Raw genomic sequence first — 25,729 nt, 5'->3', positions numbered from 1 at the left:
TTTTTCAAATTAGAATGTTACATAATTAAGTTCATTCATATATCCTTCATTGTCTATGGTTTCAACAATTGTTCAAAATACAATTTTTACATTCACATTAGATAATGAAGAACTAGAAAAATACTTGTTTGTAACTATTATGAATAGGAAAATACTAATATGTGTCATAACTTTACATTAGATGATTGATGGGGAAGAATCATATATAACTAAAAGAAAATGTATTTTTCTTTACATTAGGTCCACCCCTAAATTAATTTATTTTTAAATGCAACTAAAGTCTAAAGTCTTTATTGGTTAGTTTAAAGGGAATGAAAAAATTAAGGTAATGGGTAGTTGTCCCATATTGGCCATGCCATTAGATATGTGCAATGAGTATATCTAGTTAACACATATAAACTTATAAATGAGTCTATACTTAAATTGTTTTATATTAACCTTATAGTTCACGAGCTTATTCGTGAATAATTTTTTTTGCTTGGGCTCAACTTGTTTATTAAACGAGCCTAAAATTAAGGCTTAAGCTTGGCTTATTTATAAACAAACAAACATGAACGAGCTTTTTATCGAGCTGAGCCCGAGTTGTACATGATCAACTTGGTTCATTTACAGCCCTAACCACACACTATCACGTGGGTTGAAATTGTGTTTTACAGGGTGTATATGTAAGGTTGTCAAAATCGAGATTCTATGTAAGATCGCAGGAGATAGGTAGGATCGTGAATCATAGAATTGGATCGCGAATCGTAAGATCCTACCTATTTTCAGATTTGAAGCAAAAAATGCATTGATAGTGATTTTGTATATTGAATAATCATGTAAATTATGAATCTTCCATAAAAAAATAAAGATTTTGTTCATATGATGTAATTTGCATGTCCCATATAACTACGTCTATACTAATGAAACAAATATATTTAAGTTTTAACGCAATATATTTAAAAATTTTAGTGAATGTTTAATTAGAAACCAAACAAGTACCAAAATACTAGTACACTTTTTCCTTCAGCAACAACTCTTGAACCCTCATTATCTCCTAACATTGATAACCAAATGATATAATAGTGATCACACATTCACACTATACACATGTAACTTTTACTTTTTTAAAAAAAATCTATAAAGGAAGGTATTAGAATTGTTACTTCATTATCTTCATCAAAATCTGTACCATCATCTTCTGGTCAACACCCTTTGCTAACCACTCATCATCCGAAGACAGGTTCTTCAAACCAATTTCTTCTTTTGCACTTGATGCTTTAGCTATTTTCTCTTTTATCTTCAAGTTTTACATAACAAATACCAACTCATTCTTTCTTTTTTTTGGTTCAAACAATTTTCTCATTTTTGAGTGTACTTAAAGTTGTACTAATTTTAATAGAGAATTCTCAATTGGTGGATAATATACCAAGGTCATTTGGTCTTACTATTCCAAATGTATTCCAATTACTTTCACAACCTGAAGAGTTATATGTTAAGCTCAATATTCTTATGGCAAAAATTTTCAATTCAAGAAAGTCATCTCCATATGAGTCTCACCACTTAGTTGATACATTTATGAGGTACAATGTCCTAGTCTTGAGATTACAAATTACAACTTATAAAGATGAACTTAAAAATAAAAAATTATAAAATTATAAATAAATAAAAAAAAAAAAACTGATTTTTACGTTTTGGTAGGATCGGTAGGATCCCATACAATCCTACACGATCCTACATGTGATCCTACAATTTTTATGATCCTTGTGCGATTCTAAACGTTTTGGTGAAGTGTGATCGTAAAATCGTGCGATCCTACGATCCAGATTGCGATTTTGACAACCATGTGTATATGGTAGTGTATGTGACTTGTGTGCAACAATATTTTCCCTACAATTGAGATTCCAAGTCAAATTTGTCCCACACACACATTATTATTTAAAAAAAGAAAAAAAAAAAGAGGATTGCTCTAGATTTATAATTTGTACCTCGCCTGCAGATTTTATACAATTCAATACCTTTCTAAACGTTGCGGGTCTTACAAGTTACAACCACAAATTAAAATATAAATAAATTGAAGCTACAACCACATTTGTCAAACAGAAAAAAAAATCCATCCATCTGCTAGCTTTTCTATTTTGACTTGAAAGACACCTTATATGCATTATCTTTAGTGCAATGAATGGCATTAAACATTGATATAAGAGGAATTAATATAAACTCACAATCATGACACTAAAGAGGAATTTTGCAGAGGTATACCTACTCAGGAATCGCACTTCACAATAAAGATTCTAAAACAAAGGAATATCACCTTTTAACTGAGATATTCAGCCTTCCCAATAAGGTAGTGAAAACATATAAGGGGCTTTTGATGAATAGTGGATTTAGTTTTTACCACTTATCAAGAATACTACATGGTTCACAAGGCAATTTTCTTAATTCTGCACTCTTGGTGTTCTGTTGCTTATTTGTACTAGATTTGTTGAGGTACAAGCATACGAAATGTTGCTGTAATTTGCCAAAATCAATTTTTAAGTTACATGTGTTCAAGCAATGCAATAACAAGAATAAAAATATAATAAGCCCTGTGAAGCTTCAGTTGCACATGACAAATTCTGGGCTAGGAATGAGGCTTTTGGACCAAGAAAAAGTACATTGGTGAGAAGATCCCTTTCCTAACAGTAAACAAATAAACATAGCTTATCAATACCTTACACAAAGATGGGATATGAATGTGATCATACAGGTGATGGAAGGTACACATATATATTCATGCACTTTAAAAGGGATTCCAGAACTCTATGCTTTTAAGGTTCATATTATTATATGGTGTGTGAATAACAGGCCTGAAGAAAAGACGGGACATGAGTGCAAAGAAACTCACCTTCCACCTTCAACAAGAGCGTCTGCTGCTTGCTCCAAGGACTGAACTCTTTGACTGCCCTCAGGAGCAAGGCCCAAGAACTCTAAGGTTTTGACCTACAGGTTTAAAAGAAAAAGTCTGTTGTAGATTATTTCAAAATTTTGCAGATAAGAAAAAAAAAATTGGCAGCAGCTTGGGGTGGAGGAGGGAGGTTGGTCAAATTATGTCTTCTGATCCTCACTTCTTCAGTGTCACCAGTACCTTCACTAGCACATTGACAGGTTCTTCGTTTTGTTTTCCTTCTTATGCTTTCTTCACCATTAACACAACAATGCTACAGTCATTCCAACCACCAAAAACAAAAAAACAAAGAAGACAGTATGGAAAGAGAAAATCGATTTCCTTATTCCACCTTTTTTGTTGCAACTCTTGGCAAAAACAAAAATTGTAGTGTTGTACTGCCTTTAAAGCCTTTGCTTATGCAGCAAATAGATTGTATGAGGTAATTACTAGCAAATAGGACAGGTTTTAGCATTCTTACCATGTTTCGAGTGATAAAACGTCCAAAAGCTGTTACTCGGAAGCTAGCTAGTGAGAACTGATTTTTGTCCAGAGGCAAATACCAAGGGAGAGGCGAGTTGACAGCAAAATCCTCCTCCCATATGATCTTTACACAAATTAACAAAACATTAAATGAATGCTTCTCTCATAATTACACTAAAAAATTTGTATTTCAAAGTTCAAAGAAGGAGATAAGTGAAAAAGTGAAACTACCACAACCATGCTACTCACCTCAAAGCCTGCAACTTTCAAGGCTTCAAGACATTGTCCCTTTGATCTGATGCCAGGAAGTCCATTGCCAAGCTCAACTTCACCCTGTTTCCATGAATATAAGCTTGTTCTCATAAGTGCATTATTACATATTACAACAAAATGGAAGAACATTATTGTCCCTATAAGACCTTAATCCTTTGGTGTTCTTGATTCAAGGGATCAAAAGAATCAGTTATGCACCACTCATAAGCAGCAAAACATTGGCCAGGCTTTAACACTCTGTATATCTCTTTGTAACAATCAACCTACTCCATTCACAAAACAAAGAACAAAGAAAGTTAAATGTCAAAAAAAAATTATGGACAACTAGATGGACAAGACCAGAAAAGGCTAATACTGAATATCATTAGCCTTTTTAGACTCCTTTTATGACATACCGCATCTGGTGCATGGCATGTGGCTTCTATTGCAAATATTGCATCAAAAGTATTGTCAGAAAATGGCATTTTCATGAAGTCCGCCTAAATCAACAAAAAGTATAACCCGCAAAGTCCAACTTCAGTCAGTAGCTATTATTAGTGTCATATTAGAAATAGCAGTAATTTTATGAGCGAACAAAAGCATAGGCAAAAACACTTTAAAGAAGTAATTCTCTCTTGTGAAAAGTAAAAATTCACCCAGCCCAGCACAAAAAGGAAGGAGGAAATAAAAATTCATCTTCGTTAGATTAGACATATCCAACCTTAACATAGTTGCAGGTCTCATCCACCTCTCCAATGCGATTTAGTTCCTGTGAAGTAACCAACCTTCCAAGCATTACTGATAAATGACAAACATGACTCAAACCATTTGCATGAATGGAAAAAATTAGTAAAATAGAAATAGACAAGAAGGAGGAGAAGGGTAAGGGGAGAGGAAGAAAATAAACTCATATATTCTATCCCTATATGAAGTTTCATGTACCTTTCCTCTAGTTATTTGATATTCGTTGTTGTTTATCCCGGTAATTGATGCACCACTACACAAAGTTTAGCAGGAAAAAGAAAATAACCAGTATTTTCAAACAGATTCAGTTGATAAATATAGAAAACAATCAAAAGAAATTCTGTGATTTCAGAAACGTTGGTGAAAACCTCTACAGCAGAGTTGAAAGCATTGGCAACCATCAGTTATCCTTTATCACACAAACAATCATTTAAACAATGAAAACGAGGATGAACATTATGTTCTTCAGTTTTATGTAAATATAATTTCCCTTTCTCGATAGGCTAAAATACAGAAAATGAAAGCATTTGGTAAATTACAACCAAATTTAAATAATTTACCAGGAGCATACTTACTATGACTCAGAGTAACTAAAAGAGAAAGCTGAATGCCACTTGAGAAAATCCTAATGGATATTTGCTGATAACATACCAAACAAGTATATGGAATTCTTCCTCTCAAATGCAGGCATTGGTCCTTGGAGATACTGTTATGATCCTAATATTCCACGTGGATTAAGTGTAAGCTTAACTGTGTATTTATAAGCTCTTGGGCACCCTCCCCTTGCTAGCTGGTTTTTAAGGGTGAGTTCTACCAATGGGTTTGTAATGTTTGGTATCAGAGCCAGCCACCACGTCGAGTAATCAGACGTAGCTCATTGAGTATGGGATCAAATGAGTTGTGGTTCTGTAGTCGGATCTCAGAGGGGGCAACCTAAAGGCTAGATTAAAATTACTAATAGGTGAGTGGAGCCACCAAAAAGAAAAAGGGCTACCATCGGGTCAGTGTCATTAGAGTGAGCTGTCGTGAATGTCGGTTGCGAAGCATGGTGGTATGTTATAATTTTAATGTCTCACATGGATTAAGTGTAAGTTTAACAATGTAATTATAAGCTCTTGGGTACTCTCCCCTTGCAAGCTGGTTTTTAGGGGTAAGTTCTACCCATAGGTTTGTAACAGATACATTAGATTTAGAATTTAGGTCGGTAGAAAACAGGGGGCTTAGGAATGAATGTTGTTTAAACAAGCTCTGTATTTTTTTTCCCCTTTCTATTTGACAAGCTAAAGCAGTTTTGATACCATGTTAGGAAAGGCAAGACATAGCTCTAGTACCACGATAAAGTATACGAGAAAATATAAAGAAGATAACATGATTCAATCTTAGAGCTTACATCCACAACGGAAAGCCCTTGATGGTTACATTTTTACTATTAAGCTCTATGTTTTACAATGACCTAATTTGATTGTATTTATAGTAAGCTAAATCCTAGACTTCTATATACAAACCCAAGGTTACAATACTTGCACTACAAGTAGGATTATGATAAATTTGCTTGTACTCCAAGTAATATTAAGATCAATTTACTTGCACTACAAGTAGGATTAGATATAATGAACCTAGACTAGAATTATATACCAAACTTGGGCCTTCATAACTCTAATATTCCCTCCCCCCCCCACCCCCCCAAACTCAAATTCAAGGTGGAAGCTTGAAGACAACCTGAGTAAAAAAGGTGAAACCTTGAAGGAAATCGTGACCGAATTGGGTATGGAATGGACCAAGCATGACCAAATTATATGAAGCATAGATGACAAGCTGGAACAAAGGCTGGACACACGTGATGTTGGAGGATTAAATTCTGTGAACAGTTCATTCATACCTGTGGAGGTTATTAATCAAATGCATGGACTAAAAGACTTTGCTTGAAAATGATGGAGAGTTTTGAAATTTTTGTCTCTAACAGAACAGTTGTAACCTCTTCAAACTTGCGTGTCTCCTTACCAACTAACAAGGTAGTCAGCACATTATCATATGAAGGTAAAAGCAAGGTTAAAGGCAATAAGGCTTAATGGCTTAATCCTCCTCCCCAATCTTGGCTTCCACACTAGACAACTGAGTAGTCAATTTGTTAAAAGCATGTAGAAGATATGCATTGTGCTTTGTCATGAGAAGTCCAATCTCATGACAAAAGCAATAGTTTAGACTTTAAATGTTATTAGATCATGCCTCTGATTATTAACCTGCACAAGACCAATGTTTATAACCAAAACCTAGATAACCAAATACATCTTGTAAAAGCAGGAAACACAAAGATAGACAGGACAAGAAACGTATTGGACATGTTATTACCACAAAAAATAAAATAAATAAAAAAACTACTCTTTTTTCTTCTTGGTATAACAGATGAATTTCTAACTATATCTTTAAAATGAAGAGTTTCCAATCCAGTACCATGTATAATTAAATGCAAGAGCCATCATCATCATCAACAACAAAAAAGTCTTAGTCTCAAAGCTTTGGGGTAGATTATGGATCCTCAACAGAACAATCAAAGTTGGTCATATGTATTTTTTTTTCCACCATGCTATCCTATCCAAAATCATACTCTCTATTACCTCCTTACTTGACAAGAAAGTTACCTAAATCTAGCAATTTCTCTCAGGGGCCCACCAATTCCACATCCTACATCCAGCACCTGATAATGACAAGAAATTTACTCAATGAACAAATTTGCATTGGATGGGAAAGAATTGTGTTATCTTAGATAATATTATTTTTTAAATTGTATTAATAGGATAGTGAAAGAAACCTTCTGTCCTGGCTTCAAATCCAGTTGCAGAGCAATAAAGTGCTCGTGTCGCTTGATACTCTCTCTTAATGATTCTCCCTTCCATCTGCCAAAATAAGATTCACTATTTATTTTTAACAATCTTCACTATGTAGTTATATGCAATTGCATGTATGCATAGAGATAGAAAAGACAAAGGCAACTTACGCCAATAATTCATCCTTACCTAGCTGCAAAATGGAAAGATTCACCCCAGCCATATTCATAAAAGCTTGTCACAAGATCATAGTATTTGTTAACCTAGAATTGAAAGGGCATTATAATTGATCAAATGACTTATCTTTACCAGATCAGAAATGCAGACGCATCATTAATGACGATATGTGCATCATAGTTTCAAATTTAACAAGAGGCAATGATATCCACCCAATATTGTCCAACTGACAAAAAATGGCCTACTATAAATTCAGAAACTTAGAAATATAGTATTCTGCCATAGACGGATATCTGAAAAGTTTAAAATTCTGAACCATTTTGAGAATTGTTTATAAATACACATCAGCAGTGATGTATTACATAATTAGAATTAAAAGGAAGATCCTGGTAGTCTCCTTATCTTTATGCATTTTATGTAGAAGAAACAAAAACTGAAGCCTAAATCCAGTGCATGGATGCATAAATGGATAATAAAGAGCATATGCAGGCATTATCAAAGAACTTATCAATTTCACATTCAAATGATCAAACAAGCCTTAAACCTATAAGGCCACTTTTTATTCCCCCAAGAAGAAAAATGGAAAGAGAAAACAAAATTTAACAGTATACATATCATTTTCATCATTAGTATTATTTTCTTGCAGTTTGCAAACAGCTACATAAGGGATAATGAAGCATATGGCTTGTCTTTCAAAGTACATCTCCATTGGATAGGTTCATAATAAGCACTTACCACTAATGATAATACCAGATGTTTGAGACAAAAAGTTGGGATGGAAATGAAGGATTGAAATTTTATATTTATAGGGTCCGTTTGGATGCAGCTTATTTTGCTGAAAACTGAAGAAAAAAAAAAAAAAATTCAGATTACTGTTCACAAGGAAAACACTGTTCACTTGCCTTCTTGCACTGAGCCCTGAGTTAGTAAAAAAAAAAAAAAGGCCTGAAATGCAAAACGCATCTGACGCAGACGCAAAACGTTGAATCCAAACAGTCACATAATCATTTAACAAGTATCCACAATCATTTGATTGTAAATAGCCAACCACAACATCACAATATATACTGGAATAATCTTTACTTGTTTCATGTCAATCATCAATATATGCACTAGAATATATTAAAATATAAATCTCTGAGATGGTTAGTCTAATTAATATTAAATAAATAAAAAAAAGAAGCTCAACCAGCATCAAATAAAGAAAGTTTTCTTACCATGTCCTTGTAGTTAGCTTTTCTCTCTTCCTCATCCCCTCCATGATGTATGTGATACTTCTCATATCTGAATTCCACACCAAATTTTATACCAGCAAAATTGAAGCAAATTGTGTGCATTATACTCAGACCTCCAAATTCTACAACAAGGGTGTGGCTCAAAACTCAAAAGTATCATTATTTAGCAATCCCTGAAGAATTAGTCCATATGTTCCATCTGACATAACACAAATTGGTAAAATTATTTTGTTACAACGCCACTTCTTTTACTCTTTTTTGATAAATAACCCCACCACTTTTGCTCTTACAAAAAGAAACAAGAAATTAAAAAGGAAGGTGCATTGTGCGCCGTGAAAGATTTATATAATCTCGCGTATTATTTTACTCATACAAAAAGGATTGGTACATTATGCACTGTACTTTTTTGAAGACCCAGATGAAGTAATCATTGTCTGAGAGTTGAATGAATTCAAAACCAACAGGAGGCTAAACTATTATAGTTGCTTCAAAAAACAGTAATATTTGGAGGGTACTTACATTCACCACTGCTTTTGAGAACGCTACCAAAGCAAATTTGACATTCCGAAAAGCAAGAAAAGTACTCTCACTCTCACTCTTAGTATAAAAACCAAAAACAGAGCATAAGCGTTCTCAACAAGGAAAGGTAGGTAGGTACCTTTGAACAGTTGAAAGCACTTGCTTCTTCTGAAGCTTCCCGCCAACCCCAGAAGCAAGATCCAGTGCTCCAGATTTTGACATCTGGAAACAACAACACACCGATCTATTCTATCATATTCATTTTCATTTATCAACAAACAAAAAGACTGAATACTATAGAGCGTGACATGACATGACATGAGTAGACAGCATTTTAGTTACATCTTAGTCTTACTCACATTGGATTTGAGTTTTGAGATAGACACTGCTTTCCTCTTCAATTGCGAGTCAAACGCATCAAATTCAACTACCTGCCGTTTTCCTCTTCTGTCTCATTGTCATTGGTTTATGCTCCTGGACCTCACCAAATTGGACCCAGACCCGGTAACCGGCTTGAATCCAAACAAAAACACCTTATTCGAATCAAAGATTTTTGGATAAATTCCACAACTAGGTCCTGGACATTCCAAAATTGACCAATTTCGTCCATAAAGACTATTTTGTCCCTAAACACCACTAAACAACGTTAACCTCTGTTAGTTCTCTCTCTTCTCTCTGTCCCTCTCTGTTACTCTCCCCTCTTCCCTCCTCCATCACTCTCTCTCCTCAGATCAGCCATAACCACGATCCACAACCAACCCAGACCACCAAACCCATGCACCACTGCCGTTGCCAGAGAGAAGAAAGAGATAAATGAAAAGGGTGAGTCAGAGAGAGGAGACTGGGTTAGGTTGGAGAGAGAGGCTTGAGGGAAAAGAAGAGCAAAGTGCAGAGAGGTTAGGGTTACTGGGTTAGCAAAAAAAAAAAAACGCAGAGAGGTCAGAGGAAAGAAGAACGAAAGACGTAGAGAGAGAGAGCAGACATGTTACGTTTGAAAAAAAAAAAAAAAGAAAAAAAAAAAGAAAAAGTAAAATGACTAACAGATGCTAACAGGGTTAGGGATTAAAATGTCTACAGTGATAAAATTGTCTTTTTATGATGAAATTGGTAGGTTTTAAAATATTTTGGACTTAATTGGATATTACCACAAACCTCAGGGATGGTTTGTGGAATTTACCCAAGATTTTTTTATCTGAATAAAAATGTGCTAACCTGTGAATGAACTTTTTTTTTTTTTTTTGAGAGATAATTACAATATGCTGCTAACCTCGCAGTTCGAACCTTTTTCCCCCTAGAACCCCCGAGCACTTTATGCATGAGGAGGTGCCAATTCAGCTACAAGGCCTTTGGTGAACTCGTTTTTCTTAAGATCAAGTGAATCCATCAGAACCTTTTTTAACATTATTTTTATTTTTTATTAGAATCATACTAGCAAATCACTTCAAATATGAACTCAACTATTTCAAGGTAATAGTTACTTTGAATCAAATAGCACCCATCACAAAGTTTTCTTTTTAATATGACCAAGGTAAGAAAAATAGAAAATTCAAATAAATTGAACTTACAACATAAATTTTGAGAGTATCAACTATCAAGTAGCTTAGATTTTGTTTAGCAAAAAAAGAAAGTAGCTTAGATTTTTTTTTTTTTTTGCTAAATATGAAGTAGCTTAGATTGAAACAATATTTCTACATTCTTTGGTATGATAAAAATCATAAAGTACTTAGAACATTGGTCTAAACCCCAAATTTATACTATAGAGCTCATAAGATCCTTATCATTTGTCAGTCTCATATAATGCAAATAAACCAACATCTCTTTTGACGTCTCAAAGCATAACAAAGTCTATATATAAGATGACAAGAATTGAAGGAATACATCGTTATTGCCCGAGAGAATACCACTAGAGTAGGGATGACAATTTTTCCATGTCTTGCTTAACCCGTCCCTCCCTGCTTCTCCCCACACGGGTTTTTCCCGCCCCACAAAGGCAGTGGGGCAAGGATGGGGCAAGATTTTAGCTCCGCACCACGAGGCTTGGCGGGGATGGGTTTAAACTTTTTAGACCCACCCCGCCCCTCCCCGTACCCGTTCCGCCCTGCGTTGCTAAGGGTTATAATTGTAAATTTTTCTTACCCTAAAACCCTACTATTTAAACAAACATATCAATATTAGCTTCTTTTATTCTACCCAATGTAGTTATCTGTCTTTATTTTGTTATGTGTTATACTATGAATTTTTTTATTTATTTATTTTTATTTAAATTTTTTTTTTTATGATTGTCTTGTTAAACACTTGGATATATTATTCAATTTTTTCTAAAAATTGATTTGATTTGATGGGATGAATTTAATTATAATTTCAAGTATATTTTTATTAATGAAATAGGTTTCATTAAAAAAATTGTACTAGTTGTGAGGTAAGTTAACAAAAAGTTGAGTTTTATGAGGTGGGGCAGAGCTTTGCGAGGCCCCAAAGGGTGGGGATGGGGTGAGAAAGTTTTCCCCATCAAGCGGGGCGGGGTGAAGATGAGGCAAAACAAAACCATGCACAACAGGGACGAAAACCTCATCCTTTAGCTCTGCCCCATTACCATCCCTACACCAGATTCATGAGCTTTTATTGTTCATTCTTTTTAATTTTTTTTTTAATGTAAGAAATTTTTAAAACACCAAAACAACGTTGTTTTGGCACACTTAACCGCAAATCACCTAACTTTCGTAAAGATGATATCATTAGTTAACTTGCAATTGTGTCAACTTAAGAGTGTATGCACTATTTAACTTTAATTTTGAGTATTTTGTTATTTTTTGACCTTTAGAGTATTTTTTTTTGGTTCATTTATTATTTTGCTAGGATAATTACAAATTACCCACCTGTGGTTTAGCCCGAATTTAACTTACCCACCTGTGGTTCATTTTTTGACACTTTACCCACCTGTGCTTCACTCCGTTACTACTCCGTAACCCACCTCCCTTTCAGACGTTACTCTAACACATTTTTTATCAAAAACAAAACCCAAAACAGATCAAACACTCCTCTCTCCCAAAACACACTTCCATCCACATGAGGTAGATCTACTAATTTGCTTGAAAATCATGAGTACATACAATATGAACATCTTAGCATATCAATAATTATGATAAAGTCAAGAACATCTGAACTGAAAGACATACCACAAAATTAGCAACTTGCGCAACAACAAAAAGGAAAAAAGAAGTCACTAGTCTCTCTCTCTCTCTCTCTCTCTCTCCATTTTCCATGATTCATGAAATCCACCCAACACCGATTATCAAGATATAATCACCAACTAGAGCCGCCACTGCACCACCAAATCCATGGTTGGATTTCTCTCTCTATCTCACTCTTTGATCTGGCCTACCATGATTCAAACCTAGGGCTCTGAGGTATTCATTTGTTCTTTTATAATGGCTAACTTGGGGGTTGAATCATGGATTAAGGTATGGATCTTGAACAAAACCCAAAATCAATTCGTAGAAAATCTCACTTCTTTTTTCCAAAATTTGTTGAATGTTTGATAGTGGGTTATTGATTGGTGATGGGTTTTCTGAATTATGAATTTGGTTAGTGGAAGGTGTTGGATTAAGGTTGAACGTGGTTGCTAAGGTCTAGGTTGCCTCATGGTGGCGGCAAGGTGGGGGTTTAATGCTCTCAAAATTGAGATTTTTTTTTTTTTTTGGTGGGTTTGTTGTTTTCCTTTGAAACCTGGGGTTCTTCAAAATTGTGATTTTTTTTGTTGTTGTTTTGCAAGCTGGCTTTCACGATGAAGGTGAATATGGCAATCTTCTTGTGTTCTAAGGTTTGAAATTTTTTTAATTTGAGCTATGTTTTAAGAGACACATATTCCTAGGTTTAAAATAGCCCATTTTGATATTGTTTTCTTTTGCTTTTTTTGTTTTTCTTGTTTTGGGATGAGAGAGACATAAAATGAGAGTAAAAAGACTTATTTACCTCTCTTTTTTAACAGAGGTGGATAACAGAGACTAAACAGAAGTAACATTAGGTGGGTAAAGTGTCAAAAATGAAATTACGGGTGGGTATGTTAAATTCGGGCTAAACCACAGGTTGGTAATCTGTAATTATCCCTTATTTTGCATGTGAAAAAAATATAAATCAACTTGTAACCTGACCTGTATATGGGTTAATTGTGTTTAGATTAACCCGCTTTCGACCCAAACTCTATTAATCCAACCCAATTCAATTGCTAGGTCTATTTGCTCCCAGTTGTCTTTAGCCTTAAACTTAAGCCCATGTCCTTTTTTATTTTTACTTTTCACTTGAAACTGTAACAATTTTTTTAAAAAAAAATTTGATAATTGGGGTGGGGAAGACTGGAAGGGGATGTGAAGATGTTTTGACTAAAAACACTAGGAGATGTTAATTGGCTATTGTCAAATAGTAATAGAGTTAACTTATTCATGTTTGTCCATACAATGAAAAAATGTCTTTGATTCTTTCCCCAAATTCAAATTACAGCTTTAACCCAAAAAATCATTTCAATTCCCTTTTTTTTTTTTTTTAGCTTTATTTATTTATTTTTAAGTTTACTATTTCTCTTTGAATTAAAGTCTCAACATTAGTACCATTGTATTTTGCCTAATTCTAGTACCACACTCTTTTTCAAATTTTCCTTTGTTTAATGGTCAAAGTGCCTCCAATACCAAGAATAGTTGGTCTTTGTTTAGCAAAAAAAAAGACTAGTTAGTCTTTAGCCTAGGTCGTTTCCTTTTTACAGGTCCCTAGCCGACGAATCCCTGGTCGTCCAACCTCCTTGCTCTTTTGGAATTATTGTTGTGCTTCTTATTCTCAATATCCACCCCCCTCTACATGTGTTACTGAGTTTCTACCGATTTCTCATTCCATGTCGATTCATAAGGGTTTTTTTTTTTTTTTTTTTTTTTCATGCCAATATTACATAACATTGTTGATCTATGTAGTTTCAAACGCACCAAAATTCAAATTTTACTGCAAATGTCATTCATGTGCAATAAGGTTTTTAGATTCGGACCGTTCATTAAATCGTAAAAGACAGAGGTTCAAGATTTTTGAGATCGAACTGGGATCAAACCGTGATGACGTCATAATTAATTTAATAATTAATTAAAGCCTAAATATAGATATTAAATTTATAAAACTAGCAAAATTGACAAATATATCTATATATGTGAGGGAAATTTAATGATTTTCAAGCATATATTTAATAATTAAATAAGAAAGTTAATAAAATAAAATAATAACTATGAAAACATTAAAATTTTTGATTAATTTTTGAAGTAAAGTTGAATATCTTTGAAGGATTTTAATTATAATTTTTTTTTATTCTTTGTAAGAGATGAATAATTTAATTAAATAGAATAAAATTGTGTTAAGTTTTTTTTTTTTTTTTTTTTTAAAAATTGCTAAGGGGTTGGACCGCACGGTTCTCACCAGTTCGTGCGGTCCAACATCGGTTTTAGGGGTTCACAGAATTAACAGAAAATCCAGTTCTTTAGGCTTAAAAAAAAGGTTTTTATTCCAGTTTTCACGGTCCGACCTCCTGATCCGGTTTGGTTTTGAAAACCTTCGTACCTATGCAATTGGGGATACATTTCATAAAGTGCATCTTTTGACTGACCAGACAAAGAGGCGAAGGGAAGATAGATATGAAGAATAATACATCACAACGCACTAAACTATAGTATCTTTTTTTATGAAAATAAAGAAAAGCTTTAGAACCTTGAGCATAGTATTATAATCTGTCGGTCAGATTTTAAGAGAAGTTCAAATCAAACTATGAAGATAAATAAAAACTATATATGAGCTCAGACGACCTTTCTAAACATTAAGAAAGGTAAAACATTTTGCGGTTACAAATTTATTCCAAAACCCCCTGTATTGTTGATAAACAATTACCATACTAGCAGCTAATAGACAGGAAATACCCTAATATTATCCAAGATAGGGCCACACATATGACCATAGTCATGAAGCCTTGTGTGATAGTAGGCACTGAAAAATGTTATCCTTGTCCTGGCGGAAATTGCTTGGAACTTGAAACTTGCAGTTTTAAACCCACCCTTTGCTTGTGATTCATATGGAACTTTAAGAGTTTCCTTAGCAGCAAAGGCTTCTACCATCATAGAGCCATGGCAGGCATTCTTTGCATCTCCAATGGTGAATGTGAGGTTGTAGAACTTGTTGGGAACTGTTCTAATGATTTGGGCAATGGCACTTTCTCTCCCTGCAACCAATTCAATTGCAGCGAGTCCTGAGGGTACGAAGAAGTGCTTCTTGTCAATGTACTTCACTGGTTTGAGGGACTCAATGATCCAGCCGGGAAGTGGTGAAATTAGGTCTAGTTGCTTGGGAGGGAGGAGGATTCCAGTTGAGAAGTTCTTGAACACATGGGGGCCAATTTCAAAGTCGCTATTTTTTACTAGGTTACCTGCATGGAGAACACAAATTATCCAAGTTAAAATTTAACTTTGATCACGTCTCATAAAGTGGAGGTTACTAGTTTAACTAAAACTCACTTATTAAAGAAAATAAATATCCTAATAGATTATCAAAATTTTAAGGCTGTACCATTGCATGACCATTTGAGGACTGCATGTATTTCTTAAAGAACTAGCTATGATTTGTTTCTTATCAAAGAGACAAAGACCTTAGGCTAGTGAGGCCTCTGATTCCCCAAAAAGGATGAGCCCGGGTTTGATTCATTGGCTCTCCCTTTGGAGGTGGTAAGTGAGCTTAACTTCCACTGTGGGAGGAAGCTAAGATTTATTTCTTTATTCTACATTTTTGGTTAGCACTAAATTTCATTTTGTTTTAGGTGGCATACTTATTTGGAAACTACCCTAGTTTTGATTTGCAAAAGGGGACAACCTGTTAACCTTCATCTAATGGATAAAAGAAAAAAGAATTAAAAAAAAAGAAAAAAAAAAAAGAGGAGTAATGAAAAAGCAAAAGCATGATGATTCATGAATTGTTTTGGGCCTAAAATGTGTCCACATTATAAAACATATGCTGAGCAAATCAAAAGTTCAAAGGTAAAGAAATTTAAGCCCACCAAAAAGTAAAAGCAAGAATCATAATGTCAAAGCAATCAGAACAACCCAACCCAAACCAAAGATGGAGGAATTAGGAAACGTGCCTTTAGAATACTTGAGAGGCAACAGCTCCTTGATTGCAATAGCATCCAAGAGGGGTCCACAAGTGGGGTCCTCCTGAACCCCAGGGTTGTGAAATGTGACCTTAACAACCTTAGAGGTAGCCATGAAAGCCCAAGCATAAGTGTCACCCCCATCGCTACTATAAAGGGTCTGAATAGAAAGGTCTGCTGAGTAACCAGGGACCGAGATCCGTAGAACCTCGTCTTGAGCACAGGTCCTTGTAGCCCCAAATGTGAGAGAGTAGATTGAGCCTGGATTGACTGTCACATTCTGTGAGATGGAGGCCTCATTGCCTAGTCTCACCGCGTGGACCCCACGAGGAATGGCAAAGAAGAAACCACCTGGCTGGGGGCCACCTGACACATACTCCACCAAGCCGTTGATTTCCCATTTTGGGAGAGAGTATTTCCCTATTATCACTGTCTTCTTCAGGTTTGATTTTGCTGGTGATTCTTCGAAGTCCCCATTTGGGAGGAGGTCTTAACAGCAACACACACAAATATGAGAATGAATAATACAGAAAACACTATTACATATTCATTATGCATGGCACACTATAAGTTCTGTTTGTATTACGCGTCTGCGTTTCAGGGTTTTTTTATATTTTATTTTTAAGTCCGGTGCCTGATACACTGTTCATGTTCATGGGACATGAGCAACATCAAGGTAAATGTACAGTGTTCTCTCTAAAGAACATTAATTAAAAAATATTATTTTATTGTTTTCAGTAAAATAAACTATATCTAAACATACACTATATTTATGTATAAATTCATTTTTGATATTTCCAAAAAAAAAAAAAAATCCCTTTTGAGAATGTCATTTTTATCATTAGTTGATAATGTTTTTATTTTTATGATGTATCATGACAGCAAGTTATTTAAAATGTTGTGAAAAATGTTTATGTATTAAACTAATTGCAATGCAAAGTGAAAATAAACAAAGAGAGAAAAGTTATGCTATATCTTTGATTCGTTTCCCTTTGAGGGGGCAAAAATTTCTACTTACATAAATGCCGTACAATATGAACAAGTGAAAAAGACTTAGCGCTGATTACCATCAAGATGTAGAGGTATAGCTGCAGAAGCAGAACCGTTGCACAGAAAGAAGAAAAACACAAAAAGAAAAGACAGAAGCAAAGCCATATTGTTTTGCGGTGGAAGAAGCAGCTAGAAAGTGTTTTAAATAGACCAAGAAAAAGAAGCCTTTAAGTAATTTGGTGATTTTAAAAATAAAAGGGCATAGGGTGGGACAATATTTATATGCTAAAGTTTGAAAGAAAGATGGAGGCAAATAAGAAGGTAAAAAGCCCCCATGTTAAATGGCCACCAAATTAGGCGGGCAATGTGTCGGTCTGTCGGTGTTTTTTTTTCCAAAGTCCTGACTCGCTTTTCCAACTAGCTAGTTCTTAATTTGTTTGTTACACACCCACACCACACGAGTCAGGAGTCATGACCCTCTATTGGTTGCCGTGATTTGCTCCTATGATATTCAACATTTTAAGTTGAACTCATTCAAAATCCAACCACGTGCCATGACACATGTCTTGATTATAGGGTAATTATATTTTAGATTGATTATCACAGTTCACAGATTATAGATGTACAAGTTTCGTACAAAGTTTGACTAACTAAAAAAGAGGCATGTGCTAAGCTTTGGTTTCAGCAGTGATGTAAAACGGATTCGGACAAATTAATAGATTTGTTTAGCCAAGTTTGTTGTAACTCATTTTGATTTTTACATACATTGCATGTGATTGTGATTCTTTTATTCAAGTCAATCAACCTTAGATAGATTGCTTTAGCCCAGTGGGCTCTTTTGTTTGGGAAGGTGGGGAACTATCCCAGCCCCTCTCTGGTTTGGAGCTCCAGTGGGCTGATGGGCTAGCTCCTCTTGTTTTCTGTAATCTGGTGTTCTTCAAAAAAAACTTCTTATTATTCACCAAAAAGGAAAATCAACCTTGATTGATCCGTTTCCACTGTTACAAGCCTTAATTTATTGTCTATGTTTTTGATAATCAAAGTAGTATTATGCATAGAAGCTCATTTTCCTTTCTGTTATGCAGTCGGGAATGAGACCTGACAATCCTTGAGGGAATCATATATGTGCATTAGGTGATGAAACAAAGATGTATAGTGATTAACAAAGCGGTAATAGTAGACATATGGAAAAACTACAAAGTATTTAGACTTGTTGATGTAGTCAACCACTGCACTATTGATTTCAGCTTCTATAGCCGCTTTGCTTATTGATCAGATCGACCAGCTTGATCCTAAAGCTTCTAAGTTATTCTTTCAGAGTAGTCTTTTGTACTTCCTCAAAGCTCTCTTTCTAGCTTAAAATCTAGGTTAAAATGTAAAACTGACCCTCTAAGTTTCACATTTTGTCATTTTAGTCCTTTAAATTTCAGTTTTGTCATTTCAATATTTAAGTTTCAAATTTTATCAATACAGTCCTCCGTTAACCTTCTGTCAAATGCTGCCGTTTACTAACCAAAATTAAGTCGTTTTGGATGATTTTTTATTTTTTTTTAAATTTCTTAATTTAAAAAATTGAAAAACGTTAATTACCCAAAAAAGAAAAGAAAAAAAGAAAAGGAAACTAAGGGCTCAGGGAACGACATCGTTCCCTAGCTCCTAGTTCATTTTTCAACAATGGAAAGATGAACTTTCTTACAGCTGTTTTGTTCAAGTAAAGACAATATTGCTTGAATTCATTTTCTTGCAACTGCTTCTCAAAAGGTGAAGAGTAAAATACTTGAATAATTAAATCAATAACAAATACCATTAAGAAAAATCCTATTACTAACAATAACTTTAGATTTTTTATCACAGGCAATTCATCGAGCAGGTTGAGTGCAAACCTTTCGTTCCAATTTTTGCCGCAATTCATTGGAGGAAGCCAACTCTGCTTGCAATTCTTTTAACTTTCTGCCATATTACTCCTCGGTTTGCTTTTGCTTCTGTATCCATCCATACACCAAAATCCAACTTTTCTGAGAAAGTAAAAAAAACCTTATGATCTTGTTCTGTACCTCTAAAGTCGTGGCACTAACCTCATGATCTTTGGACGTGCTTGCCTTTTAGCCTTTACCCATATTTGCTTCTTTTCATCTTCTTTTTCTATCCAGGATTTTTTGAAAAGAAAGAGAAGTTTTTCTCAGAAGAGACGAGACTTTCCTAGAGAGATGTAAAATGAAATGGCTAGGGGAACGATGTCGTTCCCGGAGCCTTTGGTTTTTTATTTATTTATTTTTATTTATTTATTTTATTTTATTTTAAATTAACGTTTTTCAGGTTTTTTTAATTAAGAAATGAAAAAAAAAAAAAAAAAATCATCCAAAGTTTTGGTTAGTAAATGGCAGTATTTAACAGAAGGCTAACGGAGGATTGAATTGACAAAATTTGAAACTTGGAAAACTGAAATGACAAAATTGAAACTTAAAGGACTGAAATGATAAAAGATAAAACTTAGAGAGTTAATTTTGCATTTTAACCTAAAATCTATTACATAATAATTGAAAAGCTGAAAAATCCTTGATTATGCCAGGCTTTAGCTACCAGTAAATTCACAATTGTATCAAGAAAAATAGGACTATGATCAGTATTGAGTAGACACCCCATTTGTATCAATGAATGAATTAGATACCTGGCTTTTTTTCAAATTTTCAGTTTATGTTTATGTTTATGTTTATCATGCCATTCAAAATAGAGTTTTTAAATGGTAGGAATGCCATTTCTCCATATTTTAACGTATATATAAGTTTGTGAAAGTAATGCGACAACTGATTCCAGTAGCAGATGATGATGTATACCAAAATAGTGTTGTAAAATAATACTTCATCAATGAAAATAGAAAAACCTCATTCTCCCATCAAAAAAAAAAAAACCCTTGTTCCAATATTTGGGTTATTAATTAAGCCCAATACTTCCAAGAGCTTTTTGGGTTTGACCTACGGTATTGGACCCCATACACAATGGGCTGGCTTTCAGGCACTGACATTCTCGATTAGTCTACTAAAACAGCAGTTAGAAATTGTTTTTCACGGTAGTATGGTGCACATCAGCCATGTCCAAATTCATTAACAAAATTGTATCCAAGAAAAAAAATCATTATCAAAGGAACATCAAGAAGGGTCTGAAAAGCACAATGAAATTTTCTCTCTTTTTTCGAATTACTCAACTTTTATTAGAAGAAAATAAAAACACCCACCCGAGAATGAAACCCCATCTCCCTCACACCCCAAAAGAACTACAGGTGCCCAATTGGCCAAATTATGGCCCAAACAGTTGCCTCCTGACACTACATTATTACAAGTCCAAAACCTAACAGAAATAAGAGTTGATGTCTCAATGCATTATTATTATTATTATTATTAGTATTATTTTTGTTGGGTAGAAGACAATGAATAGGAGGGGAAGGGTAGCAACCCTTACGCGCCCAGGACAACATGGAGAGAGATTGGCACTGCTCACTAGTGAGAATTAGAGAACTCAAACAAAAGACGTAAGTTTTGTTGTCCCAAGACTTGGCCACTAGAGCACCTGCCACATTGGTAAAAATAATGCATTTGCTATTATAAAGGAATTTGTTATTACGTAGTTACATTTAAAATCGTCCAATCCATCACTCTTTTTTTTTTCTTTTTTAATGCAAATAAGTTGAGTGAATTTTAGGCCCTGTTTGGGGAATTATTTTGTCTGGAATATGAGTTCTAACTTGTAGACTTAACCCATCCACCATACAGAACATATAAAGGTGCAAAATTGCGGTCATGTATGGGGCCACTGAAAACTGGGCATTATATAAAATTCGGAGTTTCTTGAAGTGACACTTACAAATTTGTATTAGCCAATAGGTAAGCTGATGTCTGCTGGTCATATAAATTTTGTATAATCCAATCAAATGCTAATGGTGAATTAAGATAAGAAATTGGTTTCAAGGTAACTTCAAAATACAGAAAATACTCATTCTGATGGAGTATAGTAAAATTGAGTTTCTTCCTCTAACATTTATTATAAACCTTACCATGAGTTTAATGAGTATACCTCACCATAAATATGAGAGAAAGAAGTATCATTCATCGCGTTCTAAAAGTATCTAAAAATTACTCTCAAAATACATCCTAAGAATTTAAATCACATAGAGGAGGCTGAGGCTCCCATGACCCTGAGTTGAAACTGGAGAGTGAGGGGACCCCTGATGCCCCCAAAGAGGTGAGACAATCCATGATACAAGGCTCATGATGCATGTCTAGTAAAGGGATAGCCCAATCTCAATCAATAGAGATTCTACAGGGAAATCCCATTTGCTTTTTCAGTCCCTTTATTTTTTTTTTGTGGTCATATGGATGACAATCTCCTAAAGTGGCTTCCCCACACCCATCACCCATGCACATGCCATTGGTATAAGGTGGTGGGGAAAGGGGAGTGGAGTCATGTCCTTTGAAAGTGGAAAGGTGCCAAAGAGAAAAGCTGGGATATCTATGTCTATAGGATCTATTTTACTTGTTCCTTTGTGTTAGTACAATTAACACACAGCACAGGGGATGTAATCACAATTATTATTGTATGTTTTAGGGTTGGTTTTAAAAAAAGGACCCTTTCAAGTGAATGTTAACAAATAAAGGTCCCATACATTTCATAAAGAACTTCTATAATTAAAGTTGCACCCATTTTTGCTTATGATTATGGTATCTAGCTTTTTCACTCAAAGTATTATTAGACAAACATATAATTCGTACAAACAAACTCATTACGAAACTCATTTTTATATTTCATTACAGAATGTAAAGAAATAAGAGCCTTGAGACTCACCTTTTACCTCCTAATAACACTATTATATTAATAAAAGCTTACACGAGCCTAAGGAAGAGAGAACATCTACCTCATTATATGTTAGAGCATTCACATTAGGTTCAATATCTTTTAGCCAAAATTGATTTGAAAATCCCATTTTTTTCAATTTCAACTAATTCACTATTCAGAACTTTCGCAGTGATGATTCTAAAAATTTTAGTTTTTAGCAACTCATGCTACTTTATCTATTTTAATATCCCACTTTACAATGTACCTAGCATCAAAAAAAATTTTTAACTACTTTATTTAAATATTCTTTCTTTATTCTTTATTTTTTCTTCCTCTATGTTTCTTTCTCTCTTTCCCTCCTTCCTTCTCTACACCAACAAACTCACACCTCCTCCTTTTCAACCTAGCAAACCATCACCCACTGCCATCCACCATCATCGAAAAAAAATCAGCCACCATTAGAGACGGATCGGACCACCGAAATCCCATCGTTAGACTACTGAAAATAATATAGGACACCAAATCACCACTGAAAATCGAACCATGAACCAAACCAACAAACTATACCATCACAAAAATGGATGAACTTAATAGAAATCTAGCGTGAATATTCCGTTCTTGCTTTAATTGAGGCCAATAATCATTTATCCAAAAAGAAAACCTGAAAAAAAAAAAGTTATTTATTTGCTAGTATGTATGTATATATATATATATATATATATATGTAAAGCCTTGCACTGTATATATCTTTTCTTTCACACTATATTGGTCAAGACTCAAAACTATATAAATGTGGAACCTTTACAATCCTACCACAATGGCCTTAGTAAGAGACTGATTTGGAGTTGGCATTCCACAGGGAATGGAACTAGAATAGAACTCATTTATCCGAAACGAGTCGGCACATTTCGCATCCTTGATCCTACCAAAATGGTGTTTATTTATTTATTCCTGAATGGTGTTTAACTGTTTATTCTATTCTACCACAATGGCTTAGTTAAGAGACTGATTTGGAGTTGTCATTTCATAAGGATTAATGGAACTTGAATTAAATGATGGTTTGGAAGATAAAAAAAAGCCAAACAGAAGAAGGGAATGGACAAGCGTTTGTCCTAAAATGAACAGAACAGAACAATTACATTCCCTCTATTGATTACGATCAAATTTACATTTTAATCGTACATCAATAAAAGATAAATAAAAAATAAAATATGTGATACGAAAGTTATATGTTTCTTATTTGATATGATCAATTATATGTTTCTAAACCTATAAAAGACAAAGTTTAGTTATAAATTTGGTTATAGTCAATAATTACAACTCAATTCAATATCTTTTTATTGGATGTAAATTTTGAAAAATTCATCATTAGATTATATATATATATATTTTTTATAAAATACATTTTCTTCTTACTCTATACTTGCAAAATTTCTAAAAAATTAAAAATCATTAAATATTTAAATTTTAAGTTTTATTTTGTAGTTTAAAATTATGCATAAAAAAGAAGTTTGTGAATTAAATAGTAAATAAAATTTTATTGATACAAAATTTGACATGTTTATTAAGAATATAAAGAACATTCAATCCCATAGTTAGATTTTCAAAAAATATAATTATGTTAATTTTTTTTTTTTAGTGGGAATTGTAGTTATTGTCAATAACCAAATTTATAATCAAACTTTGTTCACTTTTAGATCTAAAAAACAATAAAAGAAAAAAAAAAGATCAATCTTTCTATTTCATTCTATCCATCTTAATTTGTTTTTAAATTTCAATTCCTTCTTTCTAACACACTGATAATTTGCTCGCGGGGAAAGAGATTTCCATGAGCCCTTTCTTAGTGATCAATAGCGGGGTGCTAGTCAATAGTCAATAGTCATGATGCTATCAAGCGCTCTTTTTGGTTTTGTGTGATCTTTTACTTTTAAACATAGGTGGCATTTTTTATAGTGGTCAGTATCAAGAAGGGTTTTAAGAATTCACCCTACAATTATTTAAATATTTAAAAATTAATGTAACCTGCTGTTAATTAATATTTTTGTTAGCTAAATGATAGAATTACCTTGACCAACAAATCTTACAAATATGTTCAATTAAAGCCTAAAATTTAATATTTAAAATTAGGAAAATTACAGATATTTTTTTTTGAGAAACAGGAAAATTACAGATAGATTACAAGGTTTTGTTTTATTATCGCATGGGTGAACATACACAATTGAATTAGTTTAAGGCAACTACAAAAGAGTAATTCTATATATGTATAATTGCTTACAACAAATGGTGGATGATAGATCCAAGTTTAGGTTTTCGTGATAGAGTTGATGTCAATGAAACACAAGGATATTGACAAGTAGTGCTATATAATTAAACAACAAAAATCTCATTAATTATGGGTCCGTTTGGATACAACTTATTTTTGCTGAAACTGAAAACACTGTAGCAAAATAATTTTTTAATGTACGAAAAATTACTGTTCACTCTATTTTTTACTGTTCATAAGCCTAAAATCATTGTTCATGGACAATGAACAGTGACATAGGTGCTGATCTTAAAAAAAAAAAGGAAAAAAGGAGAAAACGCGGGTTTGCTGAAAATGTAGGCGCAGGACATGGATCCAAACGTCCACTATATATAACATGACCCTTGACAATTTGAAAGAAAGCTTTTTCTTAAAAAGTTTAGCAAAAACATTTGCATATGTTTTCAAGTCACAAGGTAAAGATTGCAGTTTGTTTACTTGGAAGCCGAGGAAAAAGTAGAAAACGAAAAAGCATAAAACAAAGAAAATGCTTACAATATTTTTTTTTTAATTTAAAAAAAGTGATAGAAAATCATTAGAATTTAGAACGCTTGTCTTTCTTCTAAAAAAAAGAACCCTTGTCTTTGGTAAAGTGGTGCCATGTTGGATTGCATGTAGTACAAAGTCCTTGATTCATGCACAATTCCCGGCTTGATCTACGTTTGGCTTGTTGTTAAATTTGATTTAAAGTTGTCATTACGTTGAAAGTAACATAATTGATTCATTAATAACAAATAAATTATATTTTAAAAGCGGGTTAATAAAAAGGTTTAAAGGTATTGTTTTTGACAATTGAAAAAAAAAAAGGGTGTTGGAGTGCATTTACCATAGTCATGAGCAAAAGGTGGTAGCTAGGGCATACATTATGATGATGCTGTCTTTTACTTAAAGTTAATGTAGCCGAAAGATTTTTATTTTTATTTTTTGAGGAGGCGGGAGGCCTAGCAATGTTTAATATTGATGTTGTTAATGTTGTGACCCTTTTATCTTATATGATGAGTGATGACATATAATAGTGGTGGTCAGCCAGGCCTACTGTCATACAGACATGTCTTGTCCCTACTTGTCTGTGAGATGCCCTTTGCCGGGGTCCCACTCCCACGCCACCACATCAATATCAATATGTATGGAAAAATAATTCATTTTAATTTGTTTTCTTATGCATGGTATGGACTTCAAGGAGCAACAGACATATTACACTTTATCATTAAACTCATTTGCAACTTTTTAGAACTCTATAAATTTAAATTATTCAAGACAATCCATTTTGCAAAAAAAAAAAAAAAATGGTAATAATTAATTCCACAA

General features: G+C 33.8%; 2 protein-coding genes across 6 annotated transcripts; both read right to left on the bottom strand.

Annotated features, from left to right (window-relative positions):
• Nucleotides 1–2,225: 2,225 nt before the first annotated feature.
• LOC115953357 (cycloartenol-C-24-methyltransferase-like) lies at nucleotides 2,226–10,125 on the bottom strand. Of its 5 annotated transcripts, none has more exons than XM_031070975.1 (14): nucleotides 9,500–10,125; nucleotides 9,280–9,362; nucleotides 8,604–8,670; nucleotides 7,399–7,472; nucleotides 7,194–7,278; nucleotides 7,024–7,079; nucleotides 4,583–4,637; nucleotides 4,362–4,409; nucleotides 4,057–4,140; nucleotides 3,808–3,924; nucleotides 3,638–3,721; nucleotides 3,387–3,512; nucleotides 2,867–2,961; nucleotides 2,226–2,657 (listed from the first exon to the last, which is right to left on the bottom strand). In XM_031070975.1, exons 2-14 carry the CDS (start codon nucleotides 9,360–9,362, stop codon nucleotides 2,603–2,605), a joined length of 1,029 nt encoding a protein of 342 aa, XP_030926835.1. In that variant the 5' UTR covers nucleotides 9,500–10,125; the 3' UTR covers nucleotides 2,226–2,602. The 5 variants fall into 5 exon arrangements, with proteins under 5 accessions (XP_030926835.1, XP_030926837.1, XP_030926836.1 ...); XM_031070977.1 differs by having other exon boundaries at nucleotides 7,380–7,402; XM_031070976.1 differs by lacking the exon at nucleotides 9,500–10,125 and having other exon boundaries at nucleotides 8,604–8,820.
• Nucleotides 10,126–14,936: 4,811 nt separating this feature from the next.
• On the bottom strand, nucleotides 14,937–19,156 carry LOC115951367. Its single transcript, XM_031068585.1, has 3 exons — nucleotides 17,370–19,156; nucleotides 16,294–16,791; nucleotides 14,937–15,585 (listed from the first exon to the last, which is right to left on the bottom strand). Exons 1-3 carry the CDS (start codon nucleotides 17,455–17,457, stop codon nucleotides 15,065–15,067), a joined length of 1,107 nt encoding a protein of 368 aa, XP_030924445.1. The 5' UTR covers nucleotides 17,458–19,156; the 3' UTR covers nucleotides 14,937–15,064.
• Between the last annotated feature and the right edge of the window lie 6,573 nt (nucleotides 19,157–25,729).

Source organism: Quercus lobata, chromosome 7, assembly GCF_001633185.2.
Source record: "Quercus lobata isolate SW786 chromosome 7, ValleyOak3.0 Primary Assembly, whole genome shotgun sequence".
NCBI lineage: Eukaryota > Viridiplantae > Streptophyta > Magnoliopsida > Fagales > Fagaceae > Quercus > Quercus lobata.
Note: the sequence above shows the minus strand (reverse complement) of the source record. Positions and strands in the feature narration are given on the sequence as shown.

What these genes read in the sequence shown, in the direction of transcription:
- LOC115953357 (XM_031070975.1), bottom strand. Translation starts at nt 9,362, where the DNA reads ATGTCAAAATCTGGAGCACTGGATCTTGCTTCTGGGGTTGGCGGGAAG. An exon ending in AGAGAAATTGCTAGATTTAG is followed by an intron (nt 4,638 to 7,023) that starts GTAACTTTCTTG and finishes AACTTTGTGTAG; the next exon opens with TGGTGCATCAATTACCGGGA. An exon ending in CATGCCATGCACCAGATGCG is followed by an intron (nt 3,925 to 4,056) that starts GTATGTCATAAA and finishes TGAATGGAGTAG; the next exon opens with GTTGATTGTTACAAAGAGAT.
- LOC115951367 (XM_031068585.1), bottom strand. Translation starts at nt 17,457, where the DNA reads ATGGCTTTGCTTCTGTCTTTTCTTTTTGTGTTTTTCTTCTTTCTGTGC. An exon ending in TATACCTCTACATCTTGATG is followed by an intron (nt 16,792 to 17,369) that starts GTAATCAGCGCT and finishes GTTGCTGTTAAG; the next exon opens with ACCTCCTCCCAAATGGGGAC. An exon ending in GCCTCTCAAGTATTCTAAAG is followed by an intron (nt 15,586 to 16,293) that starts GCACGTTTCCTA and finishes TTCTCCATGCAG; the next exon opens with GTAACCTAGTAAAAAATAGC.